Here is a 16,611-nt window from a genome sequence, read left to right on the forward strand (position 1 = left end):
ATTAGAGTCTGCGTTTGTGTTTTTCCCCCCGAAGAGAATATTCATTTTAAATGCTTTCTTCAATTTTTTAAAGTTATATTTAAAAACTGACTATACACGTATGGACATCAAGGCAAAGAATACAATGAAGGTTATTAATCCCGCGCGTAACCCATGACTGCTGAGATAAAGCACGGTGCAGTAAATGACAACTTCTATAGCTGAGAAAATATGTGATGTAGCGGAAAACCCAGCAGGCCAGGAATCAGAAGACATCCTATTCTTAGTCTTCCTGCCTGCAAGTTATATAACTTGAAGCCAATCATTGACATCCAGCCACAAGCTATCTGATGGAGCCTCAAGTCAGCCTTTGTGAAATAAAATCAACCGGCCTTCTCTCTTCCTAATACTGATACAAGGAATAAGCAAGATCATGAATGTAGAAGTCCTCTGAAGGTATTTTTGAAGGGAAACATGCAATTTCATTTTTTAAATCAGTATTTAACAGAGGAGTGTTGATGACTTCTGGCTGAACATTTCTCTTTAATAAATAACTGACTGACTTAAAGGACCTTGAATTTACCCTGGACCATATATTTTCCCAGCTGATCATTAACGGTCAGGCAGACGTTATTGCTTATTTATTGCATTCCCACAGAGACTGAAGGACTCAAGGTATTATTTTTAAAAGGATGAGAGATTTTTTTGCTCTGGCCCCAATCAGTAATGTTCAACTACTGAGCCTGGTTATTCTCTAAAGAGGTATATTCCAGAGAAGGGTTCACACATTTTAAAAACACTGCATCACACTGATGGGGTAAAAGACCTGCAAGCCATCTACTTTATCCTTTTTCTCACATCAGCACTGACCTTAAATGTATTGACGTAAGAGTACTAGGGGGAAAAAAAAAATCTCTGCTCCTTGCAATATAAAAGTAAATTCTTATTTCACATAAGAAAGGATGTAAATTACCCTGGACATTTTTCAGTACTATTGGTTGCTTATCTCATATACTATAAACAAGCAATCTATTTCTATTTTTGCAACCACTTGCAGATCTAAGGTTAGTACACTGCCATCTCTTGAGTGAGACCAAGGTCAAAAAGCACCCTTTCTAATTGCTTACATTTAAAAAAATCAAGGCTTGACGCATCATTATTACCATTAACCAGAGTAATAAACTTTACCTTCACACAGAATATTGGGAGGAACACTATGTATGGGTCACACAAAATTATACACCATCATTATTCCTGCAAAAAAGTAAAAGAACAGCTAATAGAGAATTTGTAGTATCATCTTCAATATGTATATTTGATTTCTTATGATTCAAACTCATGTTCTTAGCTGATAATAAAGGGAATAGTAGACTTGAGCTTACTATTAGATTTAATTATAGTAATTGCAATATTTGGCCATTTTGAACTAGAAAAATGGCAGTTTTATATGGTTTGACCTATACTTCTATTCATCTGAGCAAGAGACAATGATAATGTAGAAATCTTTCTGCATCAATGTGGTTGTTTTCTCTCTGAAAAGCAATTGATTATTCTCTTGCCTAGTTCAGAGTTTCAAATGGAAAAAACCAAAATAAATTTCAGTTCTATTTTAGCTTCTGTAATCCTAAAGATCGATACTTTGTACACTTCAGCTTTTTATCCATAAAAGTATGAGAGTACCAACTATGCTTATGGATGCACCCTGAGAAATACATAATTGAGGAATATACTTTTTGTATACACACAGAATTTAATATATAAGTCTGTCACCTTCTACACAAAAAAAGCTTGGTTATGAGCAAACAAAAAAGATGTAAAACTAAAGGATTTAAATGACATGGGAAACACTATAATTTAATATTTTGTAAAAAAAAAAAAAAAGCAGGATTAAAAAGGTATATAAAATGTAAAACATAAAATTTACAAAAGAATATATACATAAAAAGAAAGCTGAAAGGAATAGACAAAACATTTTAAGTTAGTATTTCTGGTATTACCTAGGATTAGTGGATGATTTTTCACCGTATACTTGACAACTTTACATATTTTTTTCAAACGTCTACAACTTTAGGGAAAAAATCTGTAAGTAAAAATTGGACTAAATGGGGAGATATGTCATTTTACTAAATGAATGAATGACTCAATATTAAATATTTCAAACTATACCTGATTAAAACTAAAACTCAATGGGAATTTTTCAATCTAGAAAAATATTCTGATGTTCTAGGAGAATATATGCACATAATTATCCAGGAAAATTCTGAAAAAGAATTAAGTGGAAGAATATCACTCATGACATTAAAATAGAAAGGCTATGATACTAGCACCAGAGAGGCAGACACATTCAAGTAGGGGAAGAGAGCCCAGATAAGGCCAAAATATATCTAAAAATTTGATATAGTAATGACAAAAGTGACTTCTTGAATCAGTTGGCAAAGTATGAATTACTCTCTAGGTGTTTGGTTGGCAGGCTAATTATTTCAGTGAAAAATTACATTTTTTTAAAATTACATTCTTAAAGCGTACCTTATTCCAAAGTAAATTTCACTAGAATTCAGTATCTAAATATTTTAAAAATTATAAATATGCTATGATAAAATATAGGAGAATATTTAATAACTTTAGATTCCCATATCATACCTTTTCTAATGTTCACATATACTCAAGATTTAATTATCAAAATATGAAACTGCAAAAATATTGAGACAATATAAGTAAATATTCTTACAACCTTGAGGTAGAAGGTCTTTTATGGATAACATCAAACCCAAACAACACAAATTGATATACAGGATTAATAAAAATTTTGAACTTCTTTATGGCAAAAAGAATTATGAGGTTTAAATGTGAATTATAAGCTGTGAGTATTTCTAATATATAACAGTAGATTAATAGTTGTACTACAAAAGGAACTCTTACAAATTGATTACCAAAAAAAAAAAAAACAAAAACAAAACTCACCAGCTTAGAAAGCCTGAAAAAAGTAAAAAGGCAATTTACAAAAGAAAAACTATATGGGAAAACAGGTTTTTAAATATTTTGAACCTCACAATAATCAAATAAGCAACATTTTTTTAACAAGAAATAATATTCACTTATTATATTGGCAACTATGAAAAATAATAACGTCAGTATTGGAGAAGGTGTGGGAAAGGGGAGACATTCAGAGGGGGACGCTCCAGCATGAACTGGTACAACCTCTCGATGAAGAAAAAATTTGATGATACAAATATCCTTTGACTAGTCAAGTCGACTTCTAAAAGTACATCCAAAGAAAATAATTAGTGACGTGTGAAAAATGTATGTTCAATAATAGTCTCTGCAATGCTGTTTATAGGGGGAACAGTTACTGAGTGGTGATTAAGAGCTTGGAGCTGAGGAGTCAGGCTGTCTGGACCCGGACTCCTGACGCTAACCTCTTCCTACCCACGTGACCTTCAGCAAGTTTAACTTCCTGTGCTTCAATTTCTTCATGAGTAAAGTACAGACAATAATAGTATTTGCCTCATAGGGTTTTAAGGATAAAATTGGCAAATAAATGAAAAGCACCCAGAACATTGCGAGCAACTTAGTAAGCACTCAATAAATGTTACCTGTTATCACCGCTGAGAAAAAAATTGTGAAATGCCATTTATAGGGATGGCTTAAGTAAAGGATATTGATCAAAAGATCAGAACACTATGCGGTCATTAGAAATGATGAGGTAAAATTATAAGCATGGAAAAATGCCACAGTAGATGACATTAAGTTCTTAAATAAGCGTTACAAAGCAGGAATATTTTACTACCTCATCTTTAATCAAACAAATATAAATATATATGTAAGCATTCAGAGAAAAGAATATGGAAGCACTTAAGCCGAAGTACAAACAATGACTGAATGTGGGTGTAGAATTATGATTTTCATTTTCATCCTTATACTTGTGGTTTTTTTGGTACGAAAAAAACTTTTCTTTTTAAATTAATGTTACTTTTATAATAAAAAATAAACTTATACCCATTTTGAAAAAAAAGGCAACTGGAAAGTCAATTAAGACAATTAGAAGTGATGGGTGATTGATAACACAGAAGTACAGGCAATGAAGTAACCACGGGAAAGGGCTGGTCTGGGTTTCAGCAGAGAAAGACCAAACTTTCCACTCACCCATTCTTTAATTGCCAAAAACATGTTTATGGAGGATGACGATAATATATACAATTGTGATAAAAGTTACATGAACAACTTGCAGTTTATAAAGAGATATGTCAACAGGTTATAAATATATAAATATGTGAGACTAGGGCTTGGGCTTAATTTTTTTTAAAGATCAACCATCTACATTTTTCAATCCAAATGACCAACTTCCCAAAAGTAACATTTGGGCTACAAACCAAACAAAGCTTCTTAGTAGCAGTTAGCAGATAAGATGACAGCAACATTGCAGGCTTATCTGGTTACACATCCTGTTTATGTCTACAAATTTAGCTGATCTCATCTAATATTAACTGATGTCCAAATACCTAATTATACACACACACAGATCATGTAACCACAGGTTATAAGTTAGTGACTTGGTACCATTAACTTACTGTGTTATTTTTTTTTTTCAACATTTGAAAGAGGCCAATAGCAGCTTTAAAACCATTTTTATGCTGTCTCTAAGCAAAAACGTAATATTTCGGATAGAAGCACATGTGGAAGGCCTTATCATTCAAAATCTAAAATTGATCTATCTCTTTAAGCTTCAGAAATACCTATATTACTGATTACCTTATTAACACTGAAACATTTGTTTTAAGGGATAGGATTAACTTCCTGATCTATAGACAAAAGGCAAAGGAAGCAAAGGGATGAAGCCGAGTTTGATCAAAATGGCTTACTCATCGGTAGCAATTAGCAGATTTGTTTTAATTACTGGATATTAAATTTTGATGTTATTGATATTATTGAATGATGGAAACTGAGTCTACACAATGAGTTTAATGCAGAGTGTCAAGAATATTAAACAACCAAAAAAAAAAAAAAAACTCAGCTAAAGCATCACTAGGGGGTCTTTGGTCTCTTCATCAATGTCTATTTAACAAATAGATTTTTAAATTAATAATAAGTAAGAGTAAATACAAATATTTAGCTTTTTCTAACATCATTCTCAGCTTTGAATACTTTTTCTCAAAGGAAACTTCAAACTCAAAGGACTCCTATAATAATACCGGGGAGGTAAAATGTTTACAGTGAAGTTGCTCTTTATGAGGAAATTAGGTTCCAAAGTCAGCATGTAAAAAAAAAAAAATCATGCATAGCCAACATTATTCTTTAAAATTCTTAAAGTACAACACTCTCACCATAACTTAAGAAAATAGATTTCTTCCTGTACTGGAGCAGCCTGCTGAGTCCTTAGGTGCACAGTGCCTTAGAGCAGATTCTCAAAAAACAAAAACCAAAACCCGAGACTGGGGCAAGGATGGGCATGTTGGTGCATAACTTTGGAAGCAGGGGACAGGTCAACATGGGTGAGGAAAAGAGGCAAGTGGGGATGTGAAACAATGAATAGTGTGCATAGCTATTTCACAAAGAACACCAAGACACACAACAGTTTGTTTGAAAGATGCTGTTTGATGGCCTGGAATTCAGCAGGTGGGCTGCAAGGAGAGAGAAGCCATGGCATGCAGTATTCCATGGGAGGGTGAAAGAAGGGATCTAGCTGGTTTCCTCCCAACTCCTGTTCTGCACTGCTACGGTTCACTCAGAGGGACTTAACTGTTCTAGACTTTCAGGTTACCTTATCCAGCCCCTCTGGCAGCCCATCAGGAATTCAGATCCTAGTCCAGAGTCCAAAAGTGATGGAGGAAGCTCTGGGCAGGCGGCTGGTTGGCCCAGCTGCAAGGCAGCAGCCAAGGAGAAGGATCCAGCATTCCCCAGGCAGCTGAACAGTCAATCCCTGGTGGCAGATTCGTCTGGGAGGTGGAGAGTGCCAAGGCAATCTGGGGAGGTCACAAGGTGTGTGTCTGATAATTTGAAGAAGTTGGTTTGTATTTATAAGTTTTACTGGACAAGAAAAAAATATCTTCTTTAAATATTAAAAGGCATACTCAATACTGTATGATCATAATATATGTAAGAAGAAAGTGAAAACTAAGACAACTGAAGTAAAAAAATGTCATGGCTCTCACCTCACATTTCTAAGGAGCTCACTTCATTAAGCGGTATGATGGGTAAAATGTATAAAACCTGATCTTTCCCTTAATGCAACTGTAAATGTGTTCAGTTAAATGTACACACATTTCAACACCACTTTACCAATTGTCTACTGTGCACCAGGACTTTCTCTTATAGTCTCACTTAAGCTTCAAAGCAAACTCTACAGGTCCCATTTTACAGAAAACTTAACAGAAAAATAAATAACACAGAAGGTCGCACCTATCAAATGACAGAACAAGGACTAGAATAACATTCTTTTGTTATGTCATGTTATCCAAACCACTGAAAATCCAGTACCCATTTTAATAATTTTCAAAACTTAGGAAAGCAATTGCTTCTAATCTCTAAGAACATTCTTTAGGAGGACTTGTACTTGTCTTAGAAACTAGAATATTAGGGATCTCCCTAGAAAAACCATATACAACTTACAGTCCAAAGTTTGCTGAAATTTTCATAGAAAAATATGTATTACTGTACCGTAGTATATTATAAAAACATTAGTATACAAATATAGTGGACTTTGTGGGCCTCACATGCCCCTTCACACCAGAAATATTCATTACCCCAGGTGCCGAGAGTGTCGCCTACTTATGGCTCGTAGCCAAGTCCCTCCCCTAAGATTACACCACCTCCCTGGGCACAGCTCACTTCCAGTGACTGATGGAGATGGGGTAAATGGACCAACCTCCTTGACTCAATTTAGGGTATCTCTGAAAAGCCATCCCAGCTTCTAAGTAATGCTGGGACTGAGTGAGGCCTTTGTTACCACTGTAGAGCAGTTCAACTTCTGCCTAATCTTTCTTCCCTCTATTCCTTACAGGTATGGTTCCAAAGAGCACTACCCAAGAAAACTCCTCCTTGAAACCTCAGTCTCAGGGCTTAGAACTTGGACAATCCAAACTATGACAAGAAGAGATACAATAATATTGAATGTGATGGGACAAAATGAGACTGACAGAAAATCAGAGTTTTAAGTGTGTTTACTAGAAGAAAAAAGAGAGCAAAATAAATAAATATCCAACAAGAGAAAAAAAAAAAAAAAAACCCTGAGGACCTGATAGGAAAATGGGCAAAAACACGAACAAACACGTCGAGAGAAAGATACACAAATGGCCCTTAAATATAAGATGTTCCACTTCATTTATAATAAAATAAATGCAAATTAAAACTATGTTAGCACTAGCCATGAACAATCTGAAAATAAAATTAAGAAAACATATTTAGAATAGCATCTAAAAGAATACACATTTAAGAATAGATTTAACAGAAGAGTATGAAATTTGTGCTCAGGAAACAATAAAACATTGTTGAAAGAAATTAAAGAAGACATAAGTACGTAGAAAGACGACATCCCATGTTCATAGATTGGAAGATTCAATATTGTTAAGCTGGCAATACTCCCAAAATTGACCTACATATTCAAGAGAATTCCTATCAAAACACCAGCTGGCTTTTTTTTTTTGCAGAAATTTACAATATGATCCTAAGATTTATATGGAAATGCAAGGGGCAATCTTGAAAAAGAAGAACGAAGTTGGAAGATGGACATTTCCTGATTTCAAAACTTACTAAGAAGCCATAGGAATCAAGACAGTGTGGTAACCGCATAAGGATAGATATATAATAGATCAATGGAATAAAACTGAAAGTCCATAAATAAACCCTAACCATATGGTTAACCAATTTCTGACAAGAGTGCCAAGACAATTCAATGGAGAAAAACAGTCTTTTCAACAAATGGTACTAGGACAACTGCATCCAAAGGAATGGAGTTGCACTCCTTCCTTACATCACACAAAAATTAACTTCAAATTAACCCCATAGACTTAAGTGTAAGAGTTAAAACAATAAAGCTCTTAAAAAAGTCTTGGGCTTCCCTGGTGGCGCAGTGGTTGAGAGTCTGCCTGCCAATGCAGGGCACACGGGTTCGAGCCCTGGTCTGGGAGGATCCCACATGCCGCGGAGCAACTGGGCCCGTGAGCCACAATTACTGAGCCTGCGCGTCTGGAGCCTGTGCTCCGCAACAAGATAGGCCGCGATAGTGAGAGGCCTGCGCACCGCGATGAGGAGTGGCCCCCGCTTGCCACAACTAGAGAAAGCCCTCGCACAGAAACGAAGACCCAGCACAGCCATAAATAAATAAATAAATAAATATTTAAAAAAAGTCTTCATGGGTTGGGCAAAATTGTCTTAGATACAACACCAAAAGCATAAGTGACAAAAGAAAAACTAGATATATTGGACTTTATCAAAATTTAAAATTTTGTGTTTGAAAGGACACAATCAAGAAAATGAAAAGACATCTCATAGAATAGGAGAAAATATATGCAAATCCTATATCTGATAAGGGACTTATATCCAAAATGTAGAAAAGACTCTTACAATTCAATAATAAAGACAAAAAATCCAACTAAAAATGGGCAGAGGCTCTGAATGGACATTTTTCCAAAGATACACAAATGGCCAATAAGCACATGAAAAGATATTCAATGTCATTAGTTATCAGGGAGATGCAAATCAAAACCACAATGAGATACCACTTACCATGGAGACTCTAAAATTCCTCTGAAAGGGTAAATGTAATAGAAATATGGAAAACAGGAAGAAGTCATACAAACACCAGAAACAAACTCACGTATGTGTAGGAAGTTAATATGTGATTGAGTTGGCACTGTAAATTAGCAAAGAGATGTACTGCTCAATGAATGATTTGGTAACAATTAGCTATCTACTTGATGAAAAATCAAACTGGATCCATATGTGATATATACAAAAATAAATTCTAGGACCTCCCTGGTGGTGCAGTGGTTGAGAATCTGCCTGCCAATGCAGGGGACACGGGTTTGAGCCCTGGTCCGGGAAGATCCCACATGTCACAGAGCAACTACGCCGGTGCACCACAACTACTGAGCCTGTGCTCTAGAGCCCGCGAGCCACAACTACTGAGGCCACGTGCCACAAGTACTGAAGCTCATGTGCCTAGAGCCCGTGCTCTGCAACAAGAGAAGGCACAGCAGTGAGAAGCCCGTGCACCACAAGGAAGAGTAGCCCCCGCTCACTGCAACTAGAGAAAGCCCGCACGCAGCAACGAAGACCCAACGCAGCCAAAAATAGATAAATAAATTAATTAATTAAAAAATAAATTCTAGATAAAGTAAAAACCTAATCATAAAAGCCTATAAATATGACAAAAGAAAAATGTTTTGTAATACCTTTATGATATTATTAGCATTAAGCAAGACATTATTAATATTATTTAGAAATATTATTAAGACCTAAATTCTGATAAAAAGAGGAAGAGTTGACACATTAAGTAAATTAAAATCAAAAAAATTTATAAAGCACCATAAATAAAGCTAAAAGGCAAACAACAGAATGGAAGAAAATGTTTGTAATCTTTATAATGGACAAGAGACCTAAAGAACTTCTACAAAGCAATAAGACAGTGTACATAAAGAGTCACACTCAGGATGCACACTGCAACTCCGTTTTAATGTCAAAAAATCGACAACCTCAGTGCTCATTAATGGAGGGATAGTTGAGTTAGAACAAATTCACACTTTTAATAGTTAAAAGAATGAGGTATATAAATATTTTGTCACTAAAAGTTCTAGTGTTACCATAAAAACAATCAAGCTTCACAATATATGCATCTTAATCCCATTTATATTTAAAAATAGATTTATGGGACTTCCCCTTCAGTCCAGTGGTTAGGACTCCGCCCTTCCACTGCAGAGGGCGGGTTCAAAACCTGGTTAGGGAACTAAGATCCCGCATGCCACGCAGCATGGCCAAAAAAAAAAAAAAAGATTTATGGCTACGTTCAAAAAGAAGAAGCAGGGGACACTTCCCTGGTGGTGCAGTGGTTAGGACTCCGCGCTTCTACTGCAGGGGGCACGGGTTCCATCCCTCATGGGGGAACTGAGATCCCGCATGCTGCACAACGTGCCCACCCCCCAAAAAAGAAGGATACGTATCTACCGGTACGTATTTTACTGATTTCATCTCTAAAGAGAAGAGGTTGGAATGGGAGGAACTAATGGACGATATTTTTATTCTGTATACCTCTACATTGTTTGAATATTTTACAGTGATAATATTACCCAATCATCTAGATTTAATAACCCATAACTGGAAGTACATGTTGAAAACCTGGTAATTAAGAGTCACCAAGAAGCCCAGCATCCAGAATACCAATCATATATTATTGGTATATTCCTTCCAGTTTTATTATTGTATATTTCATAACAATATCATTCTGTATCTAAAGTTTATAGCCTTTAAAAAGATAACATTTCATGAGGATTTCCCCTTTTCAGAAAAAAATCCTCCTCTACTGACCGTATAATGTATACATTGTATTCACCTAAGTTATTGAAAAGTATTTCATTTGTCTTTCAGTGGTTCATGGTGAGAGAAGTGTCCTTAAATGGCAGGCTTTCTACTGATGATTTTTATAACAGTTATGGACTAACTGTGGTCATTGACCTAACTGTGGTCACAGGAACTGAAGTAACTATTTTCTTGTCCTAAATCGGGGAACTTCAAGTTCACAATAAACCATCTCTCCCTCTTTGGACTCAATCAGATAAATGAGTACAGTACTTAGTAAGTTCTTAATAAACACTACCTGCTATAACTATTATACTCTATTTCAGTGAGAAAAGTACCTAATAGTGACTTCAAAATCCAAAAGTTTAGGAATACACATCAATTAGTAGATCACACCAATGTGAATGTACTTAATGCCATTGAACTGCATACTCAAAATGGTAAAAATGGTAAACTTTATATTATGTTTATTTTACCACAATAAAAAAATTTGAAAAGCTATACTGATTAAAAGACCATATAACTCATTTCTTACTGGATATTATGATTGACTAATTGAAGCAGGTTACCAGAAATTCCAGATCAAGCCCAATCCAACATGTCAGCAATGAAGTATAATCCGTATGTCATTAAATAAGCATTCTATTTACAAATTCATGTTCGCCTCTTCTAGAATCTAGGGTTTCAAAATTACTGAACAGTTTTCTACTTACCTTTATTTCTTACACGTAGGTCACCCAAGGTTTACTCTGCAGATAAGTGTAAAAAGAACAAATACCGTCTTTTTACTATCACAGGGCTCCTGAATAAGATATTAGTGGAGCCCGTGTCTGAGATATCTATTCACAAGACCCTAACATATCCTATGCCATTATTTAAAATGTAAATCTCTAAGGTTACAAGGGGGATTAGTTATTCAAGGTAGAATTTCTCTCCACAGTCACTATGATCTAAGCCAGAGTTTATATTTAGAGTCATTCTGAGGACTGTAATATTACTAGTTCCGGGCAGCTGAATGAGTCTGTAGATAAATGGAGTGGATAAGCAGATATACTATTTAAAACAAACAAACAAACAAAAAAAACTTGCTGAGAACTTCTGAGAGCTTTAAAGTGTGGGTCTTCTTTCTTTCTCTCTCCTTATAAGTAGAAGGAACATGTCTGATATCAGAGGTATTAATAGGAGAGTTAAAAGCAAAGTCTCTGGCTTACAAGATCATGGTTCATGTATCAATGATTAAAGAGCTTTAAGGAATAACAGGGAAAATATAAAGCTTTACCAAAGTTCTGCGGCTAGAAATATAGCACCTACCAAGGAGTCTAGTTTATTTCTAGTCTATTCCTAGAAAATGAACAAATGTAGCTGAGGTTACATTTTTCTCTCACTGACATATTCTGCTTGTTATTTTCCATCTATTAGCAATGATTTGAACTTTATCACTATTAAAAAAATTACATACTATATCAAACTCCTTCCCTTTTTTCTAATCAATGTTTAAGATTAGATTTTTTTAAATGTCCATTTTAATGAAAGTAAAACTCATTTCCAGAATTTTAAATAAGGTTGTTTGAAACATTACAAATTACAGTTTCATAAGAAGGCATAGCTTCCTTCTTCAAAACTGGGATGAAAAAAAAGGCTAAAATGCCCAATACCAAAAATGGAACTTCTCCAACATAAATTGGTTGACTTTTTAGTCTGAAATATGCTTCTACATTGCAGTGATTTCAGGCAGTTGTAAAGGAAAAGGCGATATGTGATGATATTAACAGCAAAACTTCACTAACTTACTGAAAGCAATTTGGCCCAAATACAGTGGCGAGGTTGTGAACATTCATGCGGTTCTGCACATGGTGCTTGGCTACTTTTGTCAGGAATTGGCAAAGGTACTTGAGGAGGCAGTAGTGGGTGTCTGGCAGCTCTTTTATTAAGGCTCTTAAGCTACTCTCCTGAGCAGCATTTCTGTCATCTGGAAAGAAAAAAGAACAAAAAATGTTCTCAGGCATATTTTACGGTAACAATAACAAAGATACACAGGTACAATACATTATAACACTTAATTCAGAAAATCATTCCCAGGGACTGAGATACGGCATTATAAAGAGGTATTTTTGCCTTTTCTTTGATCCTCAAGCGTTTGACTTCAAAGAATAACTAACTTATTCAACACATCTTGAAAACCACAAGCTTTTTATTCAGTGCATAAAATAGGTTAGTATTTCAATTTTGTGTTTTCATGACACAAATTAAGATAATGGTTGGGTTTTTATTCATAGTGGAATCTTCCATTTGACTTTTGTCTTCAAGTCTGTTAAAAACAAGAATCTCTTGGTTGAATAAAATTTGATACAAGAGACCTCCCAGGATTACCATGAGTGACACCAAACTTAGTAAACAGGAATCTGTGCACAGAGAAAACTGAAGGAAACTTTTAATTTTTACACAGCTTTTTAATCGCCCACGTCATATAGTTTAGAATTTGATATGTGCCTCATACAAAAGCCTAATAACCTTGTATAAAGCCAAAAATATCCAACGATGTGCCAGAATTCACAGGCAGACATGTGAAAAGTTCTCCTCAGTTCTCAAAGATTTGTTTGTTTTGTCAATATTTAAATACAGTGAAGTTGCTATCTTAAGTAATTTTGTATACTACTTTCTGTCAGAGGAAAATACAAATCTTTTACAGCGAATACTTAAGGGGAATAATGACAATCCATCCTTTAGACAGATGTGTAAGAGAATAAAAATTTAATCCACTTATATTTAATACACATTGGATTCTTTAATTTAGATAGGCCAGCTGCTTTAGCCAGTCAAGAGTATAAGAAACAGAAAAGTGAGGCAAATAAGATGCAAAGGAAGAGGACTGATTGTTAACACTGATTAGTCAGCGTTACAAGATACATAGGTAACGTGCCATCACAGGAAATGAAAACACAGAAAACACACAGAAAGTCACAGACTGCTACTGAGTGTCCGTAGAGCACAGGGTAAGAATGCAGGCTTGGGGGCCACTTTCTGGGTTAGGATCCTGCTTTAGCCACCTACTACCTGTGTGACCTCAGACTCTTCACTGAACTGTTTCCCTATTTGTAAGTGGTAATAGTAACTATCCAGTAGGGTTGTGATGAGGATGAAACGAGTTGACAGTTGTGGAGTACTTAAAACAGAGTAGTTGACACATACTAAGTGCTATGTTAAGTATTTGTTACATAAACAAAATAACTTTTTGCTTTACCTTCATTAATTTGGTTTTATGAACACACTGAGGTTTTAGTGAAATGTCTTTTAATATGAACCCTAATCCAAACCTAACCTTTATGAATATTAGAATAAGTGATGCTGTCAAAAACAGTAATGCCAAAAATGTGTAGATTTCAATCTTTGGTAGAATCATATTGGAGAACATTCTATTTATGATTAGAATAATTATTTCTTACTGATCACAAACAATGTGATTCAATAAACTATAATGTTTAGGGCAAAATAGCTTTCTTGATTCTAGAAGTTTTTCATATTAACTTAAGTTATATTTAAAAAAGAAATCATATCCAAATACTTTGATAATCCATAAAGACATGCGGTATGTTGCATATGATGGCATTATTTTCCACTGTACTATGATCTTGCCTACCAGAAACAGGTAAGAAATGGAAATAAGTTTGGAGTGATTAAAAATGTATTGAAGACTACCCATTTCTCATGCCTTTACATCATATAAATATGAACTAAGAGAAAATGTACTCCTATTTGTTTTTTTTTGTTTTTTTTTTATGGTGACTAATCCAAAGTGAGTCTGGATGTTTTCATGGGTGTGTGCTCTCATTCTAAAATTGTGGATTAATTCCCAGCATTTCCGGGTACCAGCAACAGCTTTCCAACAGCCTTGACAAGGCACCCCTGCCCTTCTTTCTGGCTCTGAAATGAAACCTCAAATCCTACGGCAGGCAATGTGTGAAGATACCAGATCAAAAAAAAAATATTCAAAATAGTTAGGAATTTATGACATCTTTGAAAAAGAAGCAGTACTTTGATCATACTTCTAATATTCTGAAATACAATGAATAATTTCCCAGGAAATAAAACTGACAAAAAATGGGAAGGGAGACATCTATCCAGAGAATCACCAACTTAACAAAATACCATGAAATCCTTTATGGCATGAATGAAAGAATCGCTAAATATGGTTCCCAAAAGCAAAAATAAATATGAGGGAAAAAATATATCTATCTCCTTCTACCCAAGAGCATTTCTGCTTCCTGTGATGGAAGACCAGATTCACCGGTTCACTCGCTGGGTGAATTCACTACTAATTCACTACTTGGGCGGCTCTGATAGCAGCACATCACGTTTGGACCTTAAATATTCATAATTTACCTCCTGAATTTGTTCAGATACATCGACAGTTCTGTCAAGACCTTACTTTATATAGCATGACATTTCTACTTGCCTCTTTCCATACCAATTAATTACGTGCTACCGTAATACTGAGAATCTGCCATGGGCACTGCGTTTCCAGAAATATGGGGTAAATATCACCACTATTGTCTGCCTACAGCCACCCCAGAGACGAGGTTTCCTACATGTAAGATTAATAACTGCTCCACACGTTTAGAGGGGGACTGTGGAAGAATGCCCAGCGTAGCACTCAGTGGGGGAGTGTGGGTGTGAATGTGCCTAAGGAGATGCCTTCTGATGTTTTCCAGAAGCAAAGTTCATAATAATCATTATTGCTTGCATTACTTTTTGATTCACTGGTACCTAAATATAATAAACAGTGCCATATTCACTCATGTTCTTGCATTTATATCGGTTATGACAATGTCTCCCTCAACGTCTCACGTCATAAACAAGCGTTAGCCATGCTTCTATCTTGGGCACATTGATTCCTAACGTATACTTATGGCACACTATGTGTGGTGTTGATCACATGCTGTCTGCGTGTCTGACTGTCTCTAACACCAGCAGGAGTGAGGGATGGCAGGGAAGGCCTCTTAATGAGGTAGTGATCGTGTTTACCTTATCAAAGTCGAGAAGGCCTCTCGGCTGTGGTGACAACCGAGCAGAGCTGAAGGAAAGAGCAAAGTGCATTCTAAGCAGTGGACACAGCAAGTGTTAGGGCCCTAAGTGGGTCCTGGGGCTGGGGCCAAGGGGTGGTAGGTGGGAGAGTGGCAGGACATGAAATCAGGGGACAGTGAAGGCAGCGGGTAGACAGAGCATATCATTACAGTCTTGTAAGTCATGGGGTTTTTTTTCTCCCCCTAAGTCAGGGTTTTGAGCTGTGGCGAGACTTTAAAGGGCCACTCTGGCTGCTCTACTGAATCCCAACTGTGGGAGGCAGAGCTGAACGCAGGGAGACTCTGGTTAGAGGACCACTGTGACACTCCCAGAGGAGAAAGGCCAGTTGGCCTGGACCAGGTTGCCAGTGGTAAGATGGTGAGACATGGGCAGATTCTGGATAGAGTTTCAATGTGTCCTGTTTGTTTTACACATGAAAAATATGTGTATGGAATACTTATTCAATCATTCAACAAGTAGCTATTGAGTAACTACTCTATGTCAGGCACAATTCTAAGCATTTGGGATATATCAGTAAACAAAACAGAAATCCCTGCCTTGATGGAACTTATATTCTTGTGGATGAGACATTAAAAAATAAATATAGTAATAGGGCTAGAAGAAACTGGGAGTACTGGCCAGCGTGAGGCGTGGTGACTGTAATTATAAATAAGATTGTCAGGAAGGCCTCGTTGACAATGCATTTGATGTTTGGAGGAAGTTAAAGTAAAAAAAAAAAAAAAATCCACAAACTGGCAAGTGTAAGCTCTTTCAGAGTTGGAGATTGAGCTTTAAACATCTTTTAAAGCCCCTCAATGCCTGGCATATAAAAAGTGATCAAGAAGTAGTTTTAATAGATCGATACACATTTAAGGCACACTTTCAAGACACCCAGTAAGACCTAATACTATAGGAATAAAGAGACATCTATATCTCAAATATATCTAAAAGAAATGTGGACTAATTTAGTCCATTTACAGAGCTAGCTGGGTCAGGGTGTTACATAGGAATTATACTACAGGGAGTATTTAAATGATAAGAAATCCTTTGGTGGTCAGAGAG

The 16,611-nt window shown here is 35.8% G+C and overlaps 1 protein-coding gene across 10 annotated transcripts in view; it reads right to left on the bottom strand.

Annotated features, from left to right (window-relative positions):
- Positions 1-16,611, bottom strand: part of FAM13A (family with sequence similarity 13 member A) — a 349,193-nt gene that overhangs the window by 258,913 nt on the left and 73,669 nt on the right. For all 10 annotated transcript variants that reach the window (XR_014263561.1, XR_014263562.1, XR_014263563.1 and 7 more), the window contains one exon: positions 12,280-12,457. Coding sequence is in view for 5 of the 10 variants with exons in the window: in XM_082461668.1 (XP_082317794.1) it covers positions 12,280-12,457 (178 nt within the window). In the remaining 5 variants the exon portion in view is untranslated. The remainder of the gene's footprint in view (positions 1-12,279; positions 12,458-16,611) is intronic.

This window comes from Balaenoptera physalus (genome assembly GCF_965194825.1).
Source record: "Balaenoptera physalus genome assembly, chromosome: 5".
In the NCBI taxonomy this organism is placed as follows: Eukaryota; Metazoa; Chordata; class Mammalia; order Artiodactyla; family Balaenopteridae; genus Balaenoptera; species Balaenoptera physalus.